The sequence below is a fragment of the Macrobrachium nipponense genome, chromosome 12 (assembly GCF_015104395.2).
Source record: "Macrobrachium nipponense isolate FS-2020 chromosome 12, ASM1510439v2, whole genome shotgun sequence".
Taxonomy (NCBI): Eukaryota; Metazoa; Arthropoda; class Malacostraca; order Decapoda; family Palaemonidae; genus Macrobrachium; species Macrobrachium nipponense.
The window spans coordinates 21173839-21193525 of NC_087205.1; the positions used below are offsets into that span (position 1 = coordinate 21173839).

General features: G+C 40.3%; 1 protein-coding gene across 2 annotated transcripts in view; it reads right to left on the reverse strand.

The window, feature by feature from the left end:
* LOC135224401 (mitochondrial disaggregase-like) overlaps positions 1-19687 on the reverse strand; it is a 143558-nt gene that overhangs the window by 86476 nt on the left and 37395 nt on the right. The window contains exon 1 of one of the 2 annotated variants that reach the window (XM_064263373.1): positions 9203-9350. The exons of the other annotated variant lie outside the window; for it this stretch is intronic. Within the exon in view, the coding sequence (XP_064119443.1) occupies positions 9203-9319 (117 nt within the window). The 5' untranslated portion in view covers positions 9320-9350. Of the gene's footprint in view, positions 1-9202; positions 9351-19687 lie in introns of those variants that run through there. 2 annotated transcript variants of the gene reach the window in all.

The window sequence follows — 19687 nt, forward strand, 5'->3', positions numbered from 1 at the left end:
TCTGAGCATCCTTGGGTGTTGCGAAAGGCAATTTAGTGTGGATGTTGTGAGTGTAAGTAGATGTTGTCAAATGTAATGGGGGAGGTAATATGGAGGAGTAATTTTAGTTATATTTGACAACATCTCCAAAGGTTTGTGTGAGAGAGAGAGAGAGAGAGATTGGTGAAGAATGAATGGGAGTGGTTAGATGGCGGTCGGAAGCATGTCTGTTGTAGCACTCTGTAGGTAGTCAATGGAAGTCTGTTACGAGAGTTGTAAACAGTGAGGCGTCTGGTCAAGTCAGTGTTGGTTTTGGCAGCAGTTTTCCTTTGGTGTTTCGTTGTTTGGGTGTGATTTGATAGATTTTGGGGTTGTGAAGTTGTTGTGCGTGTGTCTGTCTTGTGGTGAGGTTAAGAGGTTTGTGGTGCATTTTTCGGTGTCTGTTAGTGGTGGTTGGGGCAGGGTTGGTTTTTGGCGGGTTGGTTGTACTGCTGTAAGTCGTGTGGTTGTCGTGTTTTTCAGGCGGTTGGTGTTATCTGCATTTAGTCGTTGGGTTATTGAGTTTTTGTGGGGTTGTGGGTCCTGGGTGGTTGATTTGTGTTTGGTTGTCGGCGGTGGTTGTGTGTTGGCTAGCCTATAGCCTATATCCAGTGGACGACAGCACAGCCTAGTCCTAGGTATCAGAAGCCAGCGGTGAGTACCTGTTTGTGTTTTTGTCTGTATGTAGGTATTGGGCAATTGTCCTGCTGTGTTTTTAGTGTTAAGTGGAAAGTGTGATTGAGGGTGGGTTTGATAGCCAGACAGGTTAAGTTTATGTGGGGAGGTTACTTGTTTTTGTGATCCCGCCACACCGCGAGGTGAAGAAGGCCAGGCGAAAGGAAGGCTTATAGGCCAACCAAAGCCGACTCGTATGAAAATGAAATATACAGTAAACATGGGGGGAAAGGAAATAAATTAGATGAAGAGAAAGAGGAGCGTCCTGGAGGGACTAGGTATGACCAACCGGTAAGGGTGGTCAAAACCTGGCATCTCCGAGCAGCTGGCCTAGAGTCGATACGAATAAACGTAGGACAGGCAGCCAGGGTAGCCTAGGACTAAAATAAAGACTGGCATAGTCTCATAGGCCCTAACGAGGTAACCTAACCAAAAGGCACATGCATGCATGAACTGTAACGGTAGGGTCCCAAAAGGCTACGAAACAGGAACACGTGCTCGGCAGAATCCCCCGTGTAAGGACATGATCGTTAAAAAAGCATCACCAATAATAGTAAAACCATAATGACATAACAATACTGCTATAATAATTCGAGCTCACTAGGTATGGGAGACCACGTGAGACACGAAGGAGGAGACACAAAGGAGCACGCTGTAATGGCGGCTCGGGGCCGAAGCCGCGTGGGACGACGATTCATAAAAACCTAAATAATCCGGTTAAAAGGGCCGAAGACAGTCCCTAATTAGTGTCAACTATAGTAGCAGTACTTAACTTGGATGCAGAAGCAGATTGATGATCCATGGTGAAATAAAATTCCAAAAAGCGAGAAACACAACACAGCAAAAGAAAACGCATGTGCAGCATAGTAGTGCTATCAAAGGAATGACGTCACAGGCGCTAGCTACACAGTAGTAGGTAGTGAGCCTTAGGTCGGCTCCTCTCTTTTTGAGGTTTTTTGATGTAGGAGAAGCTAATTGGAGAAGGACCCGTGGTAGTGGTTTCACTCGCCCCAGAAACCATACCGACACCTTTTAATAAAGGTGAGCGAGCCAGAATATTCTGGCATTTCCAATTTAGCAGTTCTCTGGTATTATAACAATATTTTACCTTAGAAATAGTGCTAAAGGAACCTATTTCACGGAGCGACACAGCCAAGCCCAGAAATGCATATGTTCATAGAACATTTTCTGCTCAGAATGACATTTTCTTTCAATTCCCCAAATATTTACATAAACTCACGTTACACCCTGTATGAGGCAACTTATTAACTTGTATACAAAACAAAATATAAAAAGAATAATAGAATATTCTTGTATTGTATAATAAAGAAAAATAAATGATGGCTCTTCATTATTCTCTTTCAAAGTAAAAATGATATTGTTATGATACAATAAAGTTTCATACATACTTACCTGGCAGATATATACTTAGCTAAGACTCCGTCGTCCCCGACAGAAATTCAAATTTTGCGCCACTCGCTACAGGTAGGTCAGGTGATCTACCAGCCTGCCCTGGGCGGCAGGACTAGGAACCATTCCCGTTTTCTATCATATTTTCTCTCTTCCACCTGTCTCCTGCGGGGAGGCTGGGTGGGCAATAATCGTATATATCTGCCAGGTAAGTATGTATGAAACTTTATTGTATCATAACAATATCATTTTCATACAATCAACTTACCTGTCAGATATATACTTAGCTGATTGGCACCCTTTGGTGGAGGGTAAGAGACAGCTACTTCTGGAAATAGACAGGTAAACAACATATGTTGTAGGTATAAATAAAACCTTGGTTCCTACCTGGTAGGTGGTAGACTTCGTGGGTGTTGCCCAGTAGTCTGCATCACCTCAAGAAACTTTAGCGAGATATATGATCTATGGCCAAGAGTTCTTGTGGGTCTGCCGATGGGGTCTTATCCGCTTACTCGGCAGAGCCTGAAAGGACTTGTCAATGGGTTGCTGATCCACTTATATTGACAAAATACACCTTATGAAGGGAGCATACAACCAATCCCGACCACCTGATCCTAACCACATGTTAGTAATAAAGATTGTTCCGAGTTTTCCCCTGAACTCTTCACAACAACCATAACTCAAAAAAAAAAAAAACACACACAATACGCACACATACATAAATTTTCAAAAAAAAATTTATACTCATCTAATAAGATATCACAAGAGTTTCTTACTGAACAACAGTGACTGGCCGCCAGTGCGACACCAAGCCCTTTTAGTTAGAAGAGACTCTAGAACATATCTAAAAAGAAGGTAAGTATATACTTAAGGATTGGTGTTGGCTCCTATACCCAGGATCGTATCCGCAGACACGAAAGGACCTAGAGAAAAACATTTCTCATAGGTCACACGAACGTCTCTCAAGTAATGAGATGCAAATACTGAGTTGCATCTCCAAAATGTTGTATCCAAGATGTTTTTAAGTGACATATTCTTTTGAAACGAGAGAGACGTCGCCACTGCTCTCACTTCATGAGCTGTCACTCTCAATAGTCGAAACTCTTCGTCAGGACAGATCTTATGCGCGTCTGTAATGACGTTTCTCACAAAGAATGCAAGAGCATTCTTGGACATCAGTCTTGTGGGGTCTTTTACCGCGCACCAAAGACCTTGTCTAGAGCCCCCCATCTGTTGTTTTCTCTGAAGGTAGAACTTTAGAGCTCTTACAGGACATAGAGACCTCTCTGCTTCTCTACCTACGAGACTCGATAAGCCTTTAACCTCGAAGGTCTTAGGCCAGGGATTCGCGGGATTCTCGTTTTTAGCTAAAAACAAGGTTTTAAACGAGCAAATAGCTGAGTCCCCCTTGAATCCTACTCTATCCTCCAGAGCATGTAGTTCACTAATTCTCTTTGCTGTAGCTAAAGATAATAGGAATAAGCATTTCCTAGTGATGTCTCGAAACGACGCCAGATGAGGAGGTTCGAACCTTTCGGATGACAGGAATTTGAGTACTACATCTAGGTTCCAGTTAGGAGGAGCCGGTTCCTTAGACTTTGTAGTCTCAAAGGATCTTATGAGATCGTGGAGATCCTTGTTATCTGCCAGATCTAATCCTCTATTCCTGAAGACTGCCGAAAGCATACTTCTGTATCGTTTATTGTGGATACAGATAGATGAGATTCTTCTCTCAGGAACAGCAGGAAATCCGCAATTTCCGTAACAGAGGTAGTGGAGGAGGACAACTTCTTAGATTTACACCACCTTCTAAAAACCTCCCACTTGGACTGATATACTTGTCTAGTGGAGGCTCTGCGGGCTCTCGCGATCGCGCTTGCAACTTTACGAGAAAACCTCTCGCTCTGACGAGTCTTCGATAGTTGAAAGGCAGTCAGAGCGGGGAGAGCGGGAGGTTTTGATGATACCTCTGGAAGGGTGGTTGTTTGAGAAGATCCATCCTTCTTGGGAGGGATCTGGGAAAATCTACCATCCACTCCACCACCTCCGTGAACCAATCTTGTGCCGGCCAAAAGGAGGCTATCAAGGTCATCCTTGTCCCCTTTGAAGCCACAAACTTTTTCAGCACTAGTCCCAGGATTTTGAACGGAGGAAAAGCGTAGATGTCTAGGTGAGACTAGTCTAGTAGGAAGGCGTCGACTATTAGAGCTCTGGGGTCTTCCACGACCGAGCAAAAGACTTCCAGTCTTTTGAGAGAGAAACGTGGCGAAGAGATCCACATGAGGAGTCCCCAAAGAGACCAGAGATCTTGACACACATCTTTGTGTAGGGTCCACTCTGTGTGAAGGACCTGGTTCCTCCTGCTGAGTCTGTCGGCACCCTTACGTTTCCTTTCTCCCTTGAATGAACCTCGTAAGCAGGGAGATGTTCCTCTGGGACGTCCAAAGCAGAAGATCTCTTGCAAGTTCGTAGAGGAACAAGGAGTGAGTCCCTCCTTGTTTCCGAATGTAGGCAAGTGCTGTGGTATTGTCCACATTTACTTGAACTACTTTGTTCGAAACAAGAGGTTCTAGACTCTTCAGAGCCAGGTGTACGGCGAAGAGCTCTTTGCAGTTTATGTGCCAGGACACCTGCGCTGCTTCCCAGGTGCCTGACACCTCCTTCAACCCTAATGTTGCTCCCCAACCTTTCTCCGAAGCGTCAGAGTACAACACTAGGCTTGGGTTCTGGATTTTCAGGGAGATTCCCTTGTTCTCCTTCAGAGGGGGCAACCACCATTCCAAGTGAGGTCTCATCTCCACTGGAATGGGGAAAAAAAAAGGCGTCTGAAAGAACCCGTCCGGTCTTCCAACTCCAAGACCTCTTGAGGAAGAATTGAAGTGGACGTAAATGAAGTCTTCCTAGCGGGAAGAACTGTTCGAGCGAGGAAGGGTCCCTAGAAGGCTCAGCCATTCCCTCGCCGAAGTCTGTTCCTTCCCTAAGAACAGAGAGACTTTCTGCAAGCCTTTTGCGATTCTCTCTTGAAGGAAATACTCGAAAACCCCGAGAATCCATCTGAATCCCCACCAGATAAGGACTAAGTTCTGTACTGGAGGGGGTCAGCTGTGACTTCTCGAGGTTTACGAGTAATCCCAACGATCTGATCAGGTTTAGTGTCAACGTAAGGTCCTCCAAACACTGTCTCTCTGATCTGGCCCTGATGAGCCAGTCGTCCAGATACAGAGAGATATTTACACCTTTGAGGTGAAGAAACCTCGCCACATTCTTCATTAGGCTTGTGACCTGAGGAGCTGTGGAAAGGCCGAAACACAAGGCTCTGAATTGAAAGATCCTTCCCCCCGTCATGAAACGGAGGTACTTCTTCGATGAAGGGTGGATCGGGACATGAAAATAGGCGTCCTGGAGATCCAGAGACACCATCCAATCTCCTTGGCGCATAGCCGCAAGGACTGAGGCCGAAGTCTCCATAGAGAACTTCTCCTTCTGAACAATTTGTCAGAGCGCTGACGTCTAGTACCGGCCTCCAGCCCCCCGAGGCCTTCGCAACCAGAAAAAGGCGATTGTAAAACCCCGGGGAGTTTTGATCCAGTACTAGTTCTATCGCTTTCTTGTCCCACATCTGATCCACCATCAGTCGAAGAGTATCCCTCAGCACAGAATCCTTGTACTTGGCTGACAGTTCCCGCGGAGTTGAAGTCAGGGAGGACTGTCCAGGAAAGGGATAAGATATCCCTTCCTTATCACAGACATGATGAGGGCGTCCGTTGATACGTGCCCAGGACTCCACAAATCCCAGGAGCCTGGCACCTACTGGTGTTTGGAGGAGAGAAGCATCACTTTCCCTTCTTAAAGGGACGGAAGACAGACCTACCTCTCTTCTCAGGAGCCTTCCTTCTTGAGGGTGCTCTGGAGGTAGGGCCACCTCGAAAGGGCTGAACCGACGTACTCGGTCCTTTCTTTTCCACGCAGTCGCAGGTCTCTTCTTCCTTGATGAACTGGGTTAAGACGGTCTTGAGTCGCCTTCTCAGTTAATGAACGGGAAATGTCTTTCACTAACTGAGAAGGAAACAAAAAGTCCGATAAGGGAGAGTACAACAGTGCTGCCCTTTGAGAGTGGGAGACTGCTTTAGTCAAAAAAGCACTGAAGACTGTCCTCTCTAAGAAGTCCCGCGCTCCAAATAAAGAGGAGATCTCAAACGAGCCATCCTGTACCGCCTTGTCAATACATGACAGAATACACAGGAGAACTTCTGGGTCGAGTCCTTCTGAATCATGGGCCTTCTTGGACATCACCCCAAGGGACCAATCTAAGAAGTTGAAAACTTCTAATACATGGAAGAGTCCCTTGAGGAGATGATCCAGTTCTGAAATGCCCCAAGTCACACGGGCAGAGTTCAATCCTTGCCTTCTTGACGCATCGACTAAAGTCGAAAGGTCCGCTTCAGCCGAAGACGGAAGAGAAATCCCCATATTCTCTCCCGTCTGATACCAAATGCCCCGTTTACCAGCGAGTCTTGCTGGGGGCATGCAGAAGACCGTTCTGGCCAGCTCCTTCTTCGAATCCATCCACGAATTCAAAGACTGAAGAGCCTCTTCATAGAATGGTGGGCTTCATTCTTAGAAAAGATGAAGACTTCTTCGCCTTTGCACTCGAGAACAGAGAGCACGGAGAAGGAGGAGCGGCAGGGGATAAAGCGTCTCCGTATTCTTCAAGAAGCAGGGCTGTCAAGACTTTGTAGCTTGACAGTCCTTCTCTTCCACGATTCTTGTCTTCCGAGTTTTCCTCCAACTCGGGGTGTAGAGGAGACTCCGTAGACAAATCAGGACGTCTTTCCTCTGGGGGAGACAAACTCCTGATAGGAGAGGGACTAAGGAATGATAATCCCTCCTCTTCAAAGTTTGAGCTTTGTAAGAAGCTTCCCTCTTGGCTGGCGCCAAAAGCCTAGGCTTCTCCCCATAAAAGGATGACGCCTCGCGCTTGGATGACGCCTCTCGTCCGCCGAGTATCCTGGCTGACGCCTCGCGCTTGGCTGACTCCTGACGTCTGGATGACGCCTCGCGCCTGGAAGACGTCTCGCTCTCAACTGGCGTCCTGGCTGGCGCCAAAACCTTGGCTGGCGCCTCGCGCTTATAAGACGCTCTGTATGACGCCTCACGTCTATCTGGCGTCACGTCTCTGAAATATGGCTCTCTCGATCTCGATCTAGAAAGCAAAACTTCTTCAGCATGTTTGGAAGACGAAGCTTCATGTCTGAAAGACGCCTCGCGTTTTGCAGGAGAGAGAGGACGAGACTTTTTGATTGGAAGAGAAACGTCCTTCTTACGAGGAGGATCTCTCGCCAAAACTCCCACCAACGAGGCTAGCTGTTCTTGTACAGCAAGGAGAATTTTCCTTGAAGCTTCTCCCACGTCATCTTCAATGGGGGGAGAAGTCGAAGGCAAGCGGTCCGCTGCGTCCATGTAGGGAGACGTTGACGCAACCTTCGCCTTTTTGATAGAAGAGGGAGCTTCATCTGAGAAGCGCTCCGGGCTTGCATTCAAATCAGGTTCTCTCAAATGCCTTTTCAGTGGCCTAGAAAGGTCCGAATCCTTCCACCCTCGTTTAGGTGAAGGAGAGGGAGAGGAAGAGAAACACTCTCGCAGGACACTTTTTCTATAGCGGCCCTGAGCAGCCTGAAGCAAAACAGAGCCTGCTGAAGGGACGTCTGACCGTTGGGGATTCCCCACGACCTCCTTAAGGCTTTCGACTTTCCTTCTCCTCTGGGCATGGGAGCTTGGAAGAGGTCTAGGCCTGGGAGCGTCGCAGGGACGATCAAACGCCCCCTCCACAACACTGGGAGCACTCACTTCACTGACACTTCACTTTCCACTATCCTTACCTTGTAAGACCGCCATTTGGACTTCATCTTATGGATAGTAGCCTTCAGATCGGCGATTTCAGAGGCCGATTCTGAAAGTAAAGCTTGTGAATTCGACACAGAGGGAGAATCAAAATCATCAAGGTTAGATATAGGGTCAATAAAAGGCTCAATAGGCCTTGTACTCACACTCTTCAAACGTCTAACCCTATCCCTCTCTAACTTCCTCAAATAAGAAGTTAGAGTCTTCCATTCTTCTGCATTTAACCCGTCACATTCATGACAGGTATTAGTAGAAGAACATTCAAACCCCCTACATTTATGACATACAGTGTGAGGATCAACCGAAGCCTTCGGTATCATCACCCTGCAGACTACATTCACACACATTCTCACATTCTCACACTCACATTTGAGTCAGACATACTGAGAAAATCAAAAAGCAAGTCCAAATTCAGTCCACAGTAGCGAATGCCAAAAACCACGATCCAGATACGTCACCAAAAAGCCGAGAAACGATGATCAAAAGGTTGAAATAAGAATCTAAGTCAGGAGGTAGTAACAACAATGTTGATACCACCGGCGACAGAGAAAATATGATAGAAAACGGGAATGGTTCCTAGTCCTGCTGCCCAGGGCAGGCCGGTAGATCACCTGACCTACCTGTAGCGAGTGGCGCGAAATTTGAATTTCTGTCAGGGACGACGGAGTCTTAGCTAAGTATATATCTGACAGGTAAGTTGATTGTATGAAAATAGTAGTTATTTGTCAAAACACCAATATTACTTTCCCTACATTCTTCCATTTCATCATCTATCATATAAAATCATTCTCTACTGATCTCCCTCACAACATGAGCAACTTTTTTTTTCATCAATCCCAAGGAAGCCTTAGAAGTCATTCATAACCTCACAAAGGCTTTTAATAAGGCCTGATTCTTTGGCTACAATCCATCCACCAAAAAAAAAAATAAAGTTGGAACCTATGCTTCCAAATGATTTGTATCCCCATATGAATAAGTAAATTTTAGATAAAATTCTGTATCAATCACTAATCTGGTATTTCTTAACCTAACTATGACTACCTTCTAAAAGTGCTTAAAAATGTCAAACCAAAAGCACTTGCAAAATCAACACAAGACTAAATTCCTAACAATGTCCCTGTTATTTTTCTATTAATTCTGAACATTCTAAGAAATTAGCAATAACTTTTTTTTGTTACCAAATATAATTTCATCTCACTTGAAAAATATTGGAGAAATCATCAGGCAGGTTCGGATCTGCACCATTCTCAAGCAAAAATTTTACCGCTGCAGCCCGACCATTTATATGCAGCAGCATGAAGAGCAGTCCAGCCATAAGGATGCCGACAGTTCACATCAACTTTGTCAATAAAATTCCTACAAAAGAAAAAAAATGTTGTCCAGCCATAAGGATGCCAAACAGTTCACATCAACTTTGTCAATAAATCATACAAAAGAAAAAAATGTTAATACAAAATATAAGCATGATTGAAGTTCCAAGTATGCTATCTCACAATCTTATTCTGAGGGATGAAAAGATTATAACAGATGTATCCTCTGTCTTAACTGCCAAAGATTACTGAGTATGTCTTCAATGTTTAGAGAAGATAGTTATAAAAATCAAATGTCAGTAATATAGAACACTTTTTTGGCTTAAAAGTAGAATAAGGTGACTAGATATTCTGATTCACACACTTAAATTATCAATATATATACTACTCCAAATTTATCAAACAGCCAAACTGATATTACTGGGCCGCTTACCATCTCAACAAAAAGATCAAGATGGCAATGAAAATAGAGTACGGTGATACTACAATGAATTTTGTTTGAAAGATGCAAACCCGCTGTCATACTAAAGCTGTTATTTCAGAGGGGTGAAAGATTTTCCTTAAGAAGAGCACACCTCTTCCTCCAGAATTTTCTCTATATGAAGATTTACTCTCGGACTAATGCATCTTTAACAAAATCATAATGGAAATAATCTAAAACTAAGGAGTAGTTTGTATTTTTATAAATATTCTTTTAAATTAAGCATCTGTGTATAGCAAAAAACAATGCCTTCCCAAAAAAATAAAATCCTAGTTTATACGAGAAGGGATTAAAGGAGTAAATACCTCTTCCACAGGAATACTACTACCAGGTAAGAAATGTGCAATACTACCTACAGAGCCCATCTCCTGCATTCACCCTGTAGTCAGGTTTAACAGTGGATTTCTTTTTAGAATGATGTTGCAATTAAGTAAAGCAGTTAAAAATAGACTGCGTATCCATGGATATAATATGTTTGTCTATAAACTAGTATAAAGGACATTAAACAGGTTTTGGCATGAAGAAAAGCAGACTGAAAAGATCACAGAGTAAATATTATAATCCTACTCTAATCCGAAAGAAGATTTTTCAGATCTTACACATCATACACAGATGATTTTGTAGATCTTACACATACTGTATTTTATAAAGTGCTACAAGCTGACACTTGAACCCAGCCAGTAGGGGGGACGAGCCAGTCCATCTTGCTGCCGGTCTCAAGCCCAGATAAATGGAGAGAGTTGCTGCCTGGTCTAGCCAACAAAGTATGAAAACAATGGCAAAACTTAAATAATAAATCTCGAGTCAATGATGGAATGCAATAGGGATAAAGCGTAACCTGTAAGTGACGCACTGCAATATCCCCTGACAGCAATGAGAAATATGCAAAGGGTGCTGCAGATGTCACGACAGCGGCTCAAGAAGTTTGTGAGGAGAGAGGACTGGAAAAAGAAAGGAAATATAAGAATTGGAAATTGGAATGTTGGTAGCCTCACAAGAGGTAAGAGAGTTGGTTGATGTCATGCAGAGAAGGAAAATTATGATTGTGTATACAAGAGACTAAATAGAAGGGAAAAAGTGCAAGAAAGCTGGGAGAATTATATAAAGTTCACTACACAGGGGAAGATACAAGGAGAAATGGGGTAGGAATTATTCGCCATCCAGATTTGCAGGAAAATGTCAAGAGGTCCAGCATATCAGTGACAGATTCATGGGCTTAAAGTTTGTGAAAGATAAGGTAGTATGGCATATCTCAGAATATGTCCCTCAACAAGGGTGTAGCGAAGAGGAGGAGGAGAAATTCAGAGGGAAATTTGAAGACTATATCAAAAGAGTTCCCAAAAGTGAACTACTACTGTTATCTGGGGACATGAATGCCCATGTAGGTAAGAGTTCTGATGGTTTTGAAAGAATACATGAAGAGGTTTTTTTTTTTGGCAAGAAGAAACCAGGAAGGAAAGGTGAAAGATTACTGGAATTAGCCAGAAGCTTTGAATTTGGTAGTCTTGAATACACAGTTGAGAAAAGAGAGTCATCTTGCTGGTACATACAAAGGTAGGGACAAAATGAGACAAATTGATTGTTTTGGTTAAGAAGGAAGACAAGAAAATCATTATGGATTGTAAGGTTATTCCAAATGAATCTGTTGTAGCTTAGCATAAACTGGTAGTGGCAGATTTTAGGTTGAAAGCAATAATGAAAAGAAAAGCCCCAACCAGGAATAGAAGGATTAAAACTTGAAGGCTGAAGGGGGAGATGGCATGAGAGTTCAGAAGCAAAGTGGAAAGAGCCAAAGAAGGGAGATTTGTAAGTTGGACAATGTTCAGAATCATCGGAGGAGATATGGGGATGATATGAAAGAGATTGTCTTACCAGCAACAGCCAGCTGTGTGGGAGGACAAGTGGAAAGCAGCAACAGGAAAAAGAAAGATGGTGGTGGAATCAAGAGGTTCAAAAAGAAACATGGTGGTGGAATCAAGAGGTTCAAACAGCTGTGAAAGAAAAGAGTATAGCCAGAAGAGGGTGGGAAGAAGATAACAACTACCAACCGGACAAAAAGAGAAAGTGGTAAGCGGTGCAAAGAGAGAAGCAAGGAAAGAATGGTTTATATGACATGATGGGAACACCTGAGGGAGAAAAGATAATCTACAGAATTGCAGAAGTGAGAAGAAAAGACAGGTAGTATGTAGGTAGAGAAGTAGGAACTATTAAAGATGAAAGTGGAAATATCTTAATTGAAGAAGAGGAAATCAAGAGAAGATGGAGAAAACTATTTTTCACAACTATTAAACAATGAGAATGAGCGTGAAGAACTGGAAAATGTCCTCCCAATAGAACGACCAATAGCAATGAGAGTGAAGTTGAGAATGCTGTAAGGAAAGGAAAAGTAAATAAAACTGCAGGAAAGTCAATGCAACAATAGAAATGATTAAAGCATTGGGAAATCTAGGCTTAAGGTACTAAAGGGCGGTCGGGAGCCAAAACTCTGTCATACACAATTACTGGCTCCAATACCTGAGGACAAGAATGCACCAATGGATGTTCCTGAAGAAAAGAAGACTCTTCCACCAATGTGCATTCCTGCACTAACGGGCACTCCTGCACTAATGGGCACTCCTGCATCAATGGGTGCTCCTGTCTTAATGGATGCTCCTAAAATCCTACTGAAAACTAAGGACGAACTATGTCTTCCGTACAAGAATGGTGCACATGCACCAACAGACGCTCAGGTCCAGTCTGTTTCTTGGATCCAGATGTAAGCACAGGGGAATGATCTGATGATGCTCAGAACTTTTCCCACTGACCTTCCTTGGGCTACCAATATTTCTCCTCCTAGAACTGGGGCATTTGACAGGGACCTTTGCCTAGGAGAATCAGTAGAGCAAACAGCCAACTCTTTCACATCACTAACACTGGCACTCACATGACCACCTATCTTGTCCATCAATGTACTTAACAGACGCTCCTAGTCTCCATCGTCTGCAACATAAGACATTTTTTTTCTACTCGAGCTTCAAGGCTGGCAACGGCATCGGATTTGGGTGCAAGACAGTCAGGGTTAGGATTAGGTTGATTAGGAGAGGGGGAAGTTTGAACAGAAGTGGAAGGAGAGAATACTAACAGTCAGTTCCTAACTAGCTAACTGTTTCTTAACATTTGCTCTAGAAGCAGCTTTCCTCCTTTTGTCCCTTTCCAACGTACTTAAATGGCTAGTTAAAGTCCTACAAGTTTCATTATCCCGCTTAAAGCATTCCCCACAAGTCAAAGTTGGTGAGCAAGTTTCACTACTACACTCTATACGAGGAAGTTTCACTACTACACTATACAAACTGAACGTGGATCATAACAGGCTTTAATCAGTCTAGCACTGCAGCCTTTGCTGCAATACCTAATACTTTGAGAGCCATTATTGGACATGCTGAATACTTGCCAACTGAAACAAAGGCAAAATTTAACTCTTCCACAAACTACCTAACAACGGCTAAATATTGAAGAAATAGCTACTAAAAACAAACATCCACAGATATTCAACAAGAAGTAAGCAATTCCAAAATAATACCCTCTGCTACTGAACTAGTTGTTGACAGTACCAATCGGCAGAAACAAATGATTTTTGTGCCGAGTTGGTTCTTCTCTCCCCCAGAAGTGGGTAGGGGGCATTGCCTAGCCAATACATGTAGCGCTTCTGTGAATTTCAAAATTCTAGCTGCCGACGGTTTAGAACCTTTAATTACTATGTAACTACTTGGTAAGTTGCATACATAAAACTAAAACATAAAGCAACTTACCTGCTGTTTAGTTATTTAGGCAGCATGACCAACAGGAATTTCAAAAACTCTCTTCAAACTTTGTAAGAATTGCTGTTGGCCTCAAAATGGCTATGTATTATGTATGAAGGACTACTTAAGACGAAAAATTATTATTAACATCTTACAAAATATGGACAAATAGGGGAGATGGGCATCCTTAAGAAATACTGTGGATCATGCATGTTTGCTGATAAAGGAGATTACCAATTAGATTCTTGGTCAGATACAGGTAACAAATTTTTTTCTCTATAATACAAAATGATGTTATAAAGTTAACAAGAATTCATCAAACAGTCTGAATTTTAGTGTCTGACGTGCACATGTTCTGTTGTTACTTGTGACCCCTCTAACATTTTAATTGAACGTATTTTCCCCTTCAAAAACTTGGTTTCTCTCAAAATGAAATAAATTAACTATGAATATCTCATATATGTAATTGTCAAAACCAACAAAAAACAAAAAAAAGTATACGTAGTACGTATAGGCCTACATAAATACATAAAAACAAACTACAATATAAAAATTGGTTGTGGGTAGTTTGTAGAAATTACCATACCCCTTCTGTCCCAAACTACATGCTAAGACCATTGGTAAAACACTTTGTTTTCCAGAAATTATGACAAATGAATTCATAATATTATAGGCCCTTATTTACATTATGTTGCTTATGTTATTCATCAATGCACTTGGCACTAAACTTATGCTAAGCACTCATTTTTGTTTTGCCCCAAATACTGAGGTCCCATAAAAATCCTCCAAAACTTATTGGAGCAGCAACCTAGTAGGCCTTGGTTAGGGATTCACAAAACGATTAAGTTTGTCCCAACAACTAGCCCACAGGTGAAAAAAAAAATGCTTACACTTGGATAGTAGGTTAGTTATTCTACATGACTTGATAAATACGAACTTTGGCTAAGTCTAACCAAAGAGTGTGGTTTAACCTAGGCTTATGTTTGAAGCAAAAAATATTAATTTTTAATTTTAATAGCCAGAAAAGTAAGCCAAGTTCTAGTTGCTGCAAACTTGGCTTAACAATTGTGAGGTGACTGCAGACCAAGCAGTATGAACTATCTTAGAAATGGCCAAATAGGATAGGCAGGTATATCAAAAATCCTCATATAAGTGGGGGCAAAACTCCATTCCATCAGTCAGGGCACATTGCCCTTGACTGGGCAAGGTTAGGTTAGGGAGTAGTAATAGGTACTTCCTAAATGTATAAGGCTTTATGACGATTTACAGCAAAAACATTCTTCACTACGTCCTGGCCTGCAGTAGCACCAAAATTAACTCACAAACTAAGCTAAATTTAGGCCTACATTCGTTACAGCGCTCCAAGCCCTAACTTATACCTTAATAGGGTAAACGCTTGGGGGCCACAAACGGTTCATCACCCCTCAGAGCTGCAATCACTTCCCGAAAAAGCCCTTGACTCTGTCACCATGAGCATCAGTCAAGAGTTGTGGGCCACTCTACGCAGCCACCTCTACGTCTCTCAGAGTAAGTGTTTCTCCCTAAATTACAAAATAATGGCATATTCTGATTAAACTGAGGGTTACTGAAGGTCTAGCTATGTGCAGTGCTAACTTACCGGCCATGATACTCTCAAAATTTTTACTTAAAACACCTTAAGTGTAGGATAGTGATGCCATCTCAATGTTTGCTGCGTTAGTACTTGAGTAACAAACTGCCCATTTCCTGTGCCAAATACACAAACAATTTGACCCATAGATGTTGGTACAGTTCCTTTACAGCAATGATAAATGCTGGGGGCAATTCGGGACGTGGGCGGGGGAAATCTAGCGAATTTTCAAGGATGCAGCAGAGATAGATAAATAATGAGGTAAATACCTGAATAGGTTCAAGAGTTGCATAAATGTATTACATATTCATAATTCATTTGAAAATATTCATTTTTTTTGTTGGAAAACTAACCACATTGCTGAGACAAATTTCAACACTTTTGCTGTGAACATTACAATGTATTTTTTGCATTTTCCTATTTGTAGTTTTTTTTTTTTTTATTAATATAAAGTATATTACATACAGTGTAATACATATTACATACAAAATGTTAGTTTTGTAAAATTTAATGGTGTTTTAAGTAATAATTTTGGATTTAGGACCTTTATTTCAGTCCTGTATTTTAATGTCATGACATTGTGACATGTCATCATGACCGTGTACCAATTTATTTTCAGCCATAAGTGTTAAAAAACTAAGAAATAAAGTGAACTCAGTAATATACTAACTATTTCAAGGCCATAGATACCCTTCTTTTTTAATATAACTAATGTACTAGGCTTCTGATTAATGTGAAACCGAAACCACCAGAGTTTGAGACACCGACCTAATTAAGAAAAATGGATTCAAGCATCTACCCCGCATTATTGTCTTACTTTATATTGAGAATGTCTTCTCAATTTCGTGGCATGGTGAGAACGGAAATTAAGACCTGGCAACTAGGCGCAGAAAGACGTGTGTCTACCATGACGTGGGGGCCCCGTGATGTTTACACCTGCCACGCCCCCGTTTCTGTATGGTTATGAAGTAATATAAGTTGTAATGAATTATACTGTTCTTTAATGGAAATCTAAAATACTGATTGGTTATTATGTTTGAATAAACTCATTTTAGCTTCACTTGTGTTTATTATTTAATTAATATGTAATTCTTACAAAAAAGAAGACAGAAAATAAAAATCTCGGATGGCAGTCAGAGACTCAGAGAGGTGATCGTGCTAGGGAAGGTACACGTCTGTTAGATACAGGCATGACAAGGGCTCCTGCTGACACCTTGCGTACTGCCTACTATTGATATTTTATATATCATCTAGAATGCTTCACCATTGTCCAGAAGGTTGTAGTAAATACTTTTGTGTTGCGACTCTTAACATACTACAAGAGGGAAGAAGACAATAATAAACTGAAGATGGATTGAATAGGTTGGTATCATGTCATGTTTAATGGCGTACCATCACGGACATGTATAGTTGAATATTAGGCATGCAGATTCGAATCTCTCTCTCTTTATAGTGTATATAGGCATATATATAATATATAAATAGAATATATTATATAGGGCTATATATATAAAATTAAATATATATAGGAATATAGATTATATATGATATATATATATGTATATATATATATATATATATATATTATAGATATATATATATATATATATATATTATATAATTCTATATATATAATATTTATTATATATATATATTTTATATTATATAGTATATATATATATATATATCATATATATATATATATAATATAATAATATATACACACACATATATATATTATATATAATAATATAATATATGATAAATATTTATATATATTAATATTATATATAATACATATATTATTATTATATATATATATATAACTAATTATATATATATTATAATAATTTATTAATTATATTATATGGATATATATATCTATATATATATATATATATACATATATTATTATAAATATATATATATATAATATATATAAATATAGTTATATTATTATATATATAATATAAAATTTAATTTATAAATATATATTATATAGATATAGATATAATATATATAATATATGATATATATATATATATAGACATAATATATGATATATATATATATATTATAGTAGTATATAGATATATATATATCTATTGCCATATACATATTATATATATATATATATATATATATATATATATATATATATCTATATATATATTTATATATATATGTATATGTATATATCGAAACCCCATCTTGTGAAGTACTCTCCAAAACAAAGTTTCTGATGTGCCTTCAGGTAAAATATTCCTTCTTTCTTGAGTTCTCTTGTCAGAGTAGTAATGTAAGGTATCCTTTGACAAGAACTTGCGTGAACATATCGACGAATTGTACAGATGGTAAAAAAAGTCGAACACATCTTCAGCTGGCTGTGTGGAATGAGACTACTGAATCTGATGAGTGCGGTGCTAATGGTGATGGCGATGGAGCTCTTGATAGTGCTGGCGATGAGGGTGGTGATGGTAATGGGATTGTGCTGGTGGTGGAGTTGGTTGTCCTGCTATTTGGCCGTGAATGTATGGTGCGCCTGAACATCTGACGAACGGCATTCCTTGTCATATCCGTGACATCAGCAGCTCGGTCATATGGTCTGTTTGGGTAAAAAAATATTTGTCCTCGTGTAAAATATCTATCGAACAACCTCTCTCTTTATCTCTTTAAATATTTTTTACCCAAACAGACCGTATGACTGAGTTGCTGATGTCACGGATATGACAAGGAATGCCGTTCATCAGATGTTCAAGTGCACCATACATTCACGGCCAATTGCAGGACAACCAACTCCACCACCATCACAGTCCCATTACCATCACCACCCTCATCGCCGACACTATCAAGAGCTCCATCGCCATCACATTAGCACCGTCCTCATCAGATTCAGTACAGTCTCATTCCACACAGCCAGCTGAAGATGTGTTCGATTCTCTTTTTACCATCGGTACAAATCGTAGATATGTTCACAGCAAGTTCTTGCAAAGGGTACTTTACAATTACACTATGAAAAGAGAACTCAAGAAGGAAAGGAATATTACCTGAAGGCACATCGGAAACTTTGTTTTGGAGAGTTCTTCACAAGATGGGTATTTCGATATTTATTAATATATATCTATATATATATATATATAGTATATATATATATTTAATATATAATATATATTATTATATATATATGTATGTATCTTTATAAAGAGAGAGAGAGAATCTGATAATGCATAATATTCAACTATACATGTCCGTGATGATACGCCATTAAACATGACATGATACCAACCTATTCAATCCAATCTTCAGTTTATTATTGTATTCTTCCCTCTTGTAGTATGTTAAGTGCCGCAACACAAAAGTATTACAACAAACTTGTGGACAATGGGTGTGAAGCATTCTAGACATGATATAAAATATCAATAGTAGGCAGTACGCAAGTGTCAGCAAAAGCCCTTGTCAATACCTGTATCTAACAGACGTGTACCTTCCCTAGCACGATCACCTCCGAGTCTCTGACTGCCATCCGAGATTTTTATTTTCCGTCTTCTTTTTAGTAAGAATTACATATTAATTAAATAATAAACACAAGTGAAGCTAAAAATGAGTTTATTCAAACATAATAACCAACCAGTATTTTAGATTCCATTAAAGAACAGTATAATTCACTACAATATATATTATTTCATAACCATACAGAAACGGGGGCGTGGCAGGTGTTAAACGTCACGGGGCCCCACGTCATGGTTGACACACGTCTTACTGCGCCTAGTTGCCAGGTCTTAATTTCCGTTCTCACCATTCCACAAAATTGAGATGACATTTTTCGATATAAAGTAAGACAATAATGCGGAGTAGATGCTTGAATCCATTTTTCTTAATTAGGTCGGTGTCTCAAACTCTGGTGGTTTCGGTTTCACATTAATCAGAAGCCTAGTTCATTAGTTACATAAAAAAAGGAGGGTGTCATGGGCCTTGAAATAGATAGTAGTTTAAATCAATGAAAAGTGCTAACAACAAAATACATTTTTTTATGAACAATTCATTAAGCATCGTCCACTCTCAGATGTTTATAGCAGCCAGATGTACAATAACGCAAGAAAATTGTTCCTGCCATGGTTTCACTATTTTGATATATGTAGTGAAGTGCTTTAAATAATCATTCTCACACTTTTTAAGTGGTATCTTGAGTAAATTAAGACCAAAATGTGTATAATTAAAATCAAATAAGCGCTGTGGAGTTTCATTTGTGATGTCAGTAAGCATAAAAAATGACATTTTTATAATAATATAAAGTTTCACTTATACTTACCGGTGGTTTACATCTAGCTGTCTTCTCCTGACGTCACGGCAGAATTTGAAATTCACGGTAGCGCTAATGGATTGACAGGTGATCCCTCTCCTCCCGCCCTCTACCGGGTACCAGGAACCATTCCAGCAATAAGTCAGAAGTTTCATGCCTACCTGTCCATATGAGGGGAGGAGGGCGGGCTTCGTTATGTACCAC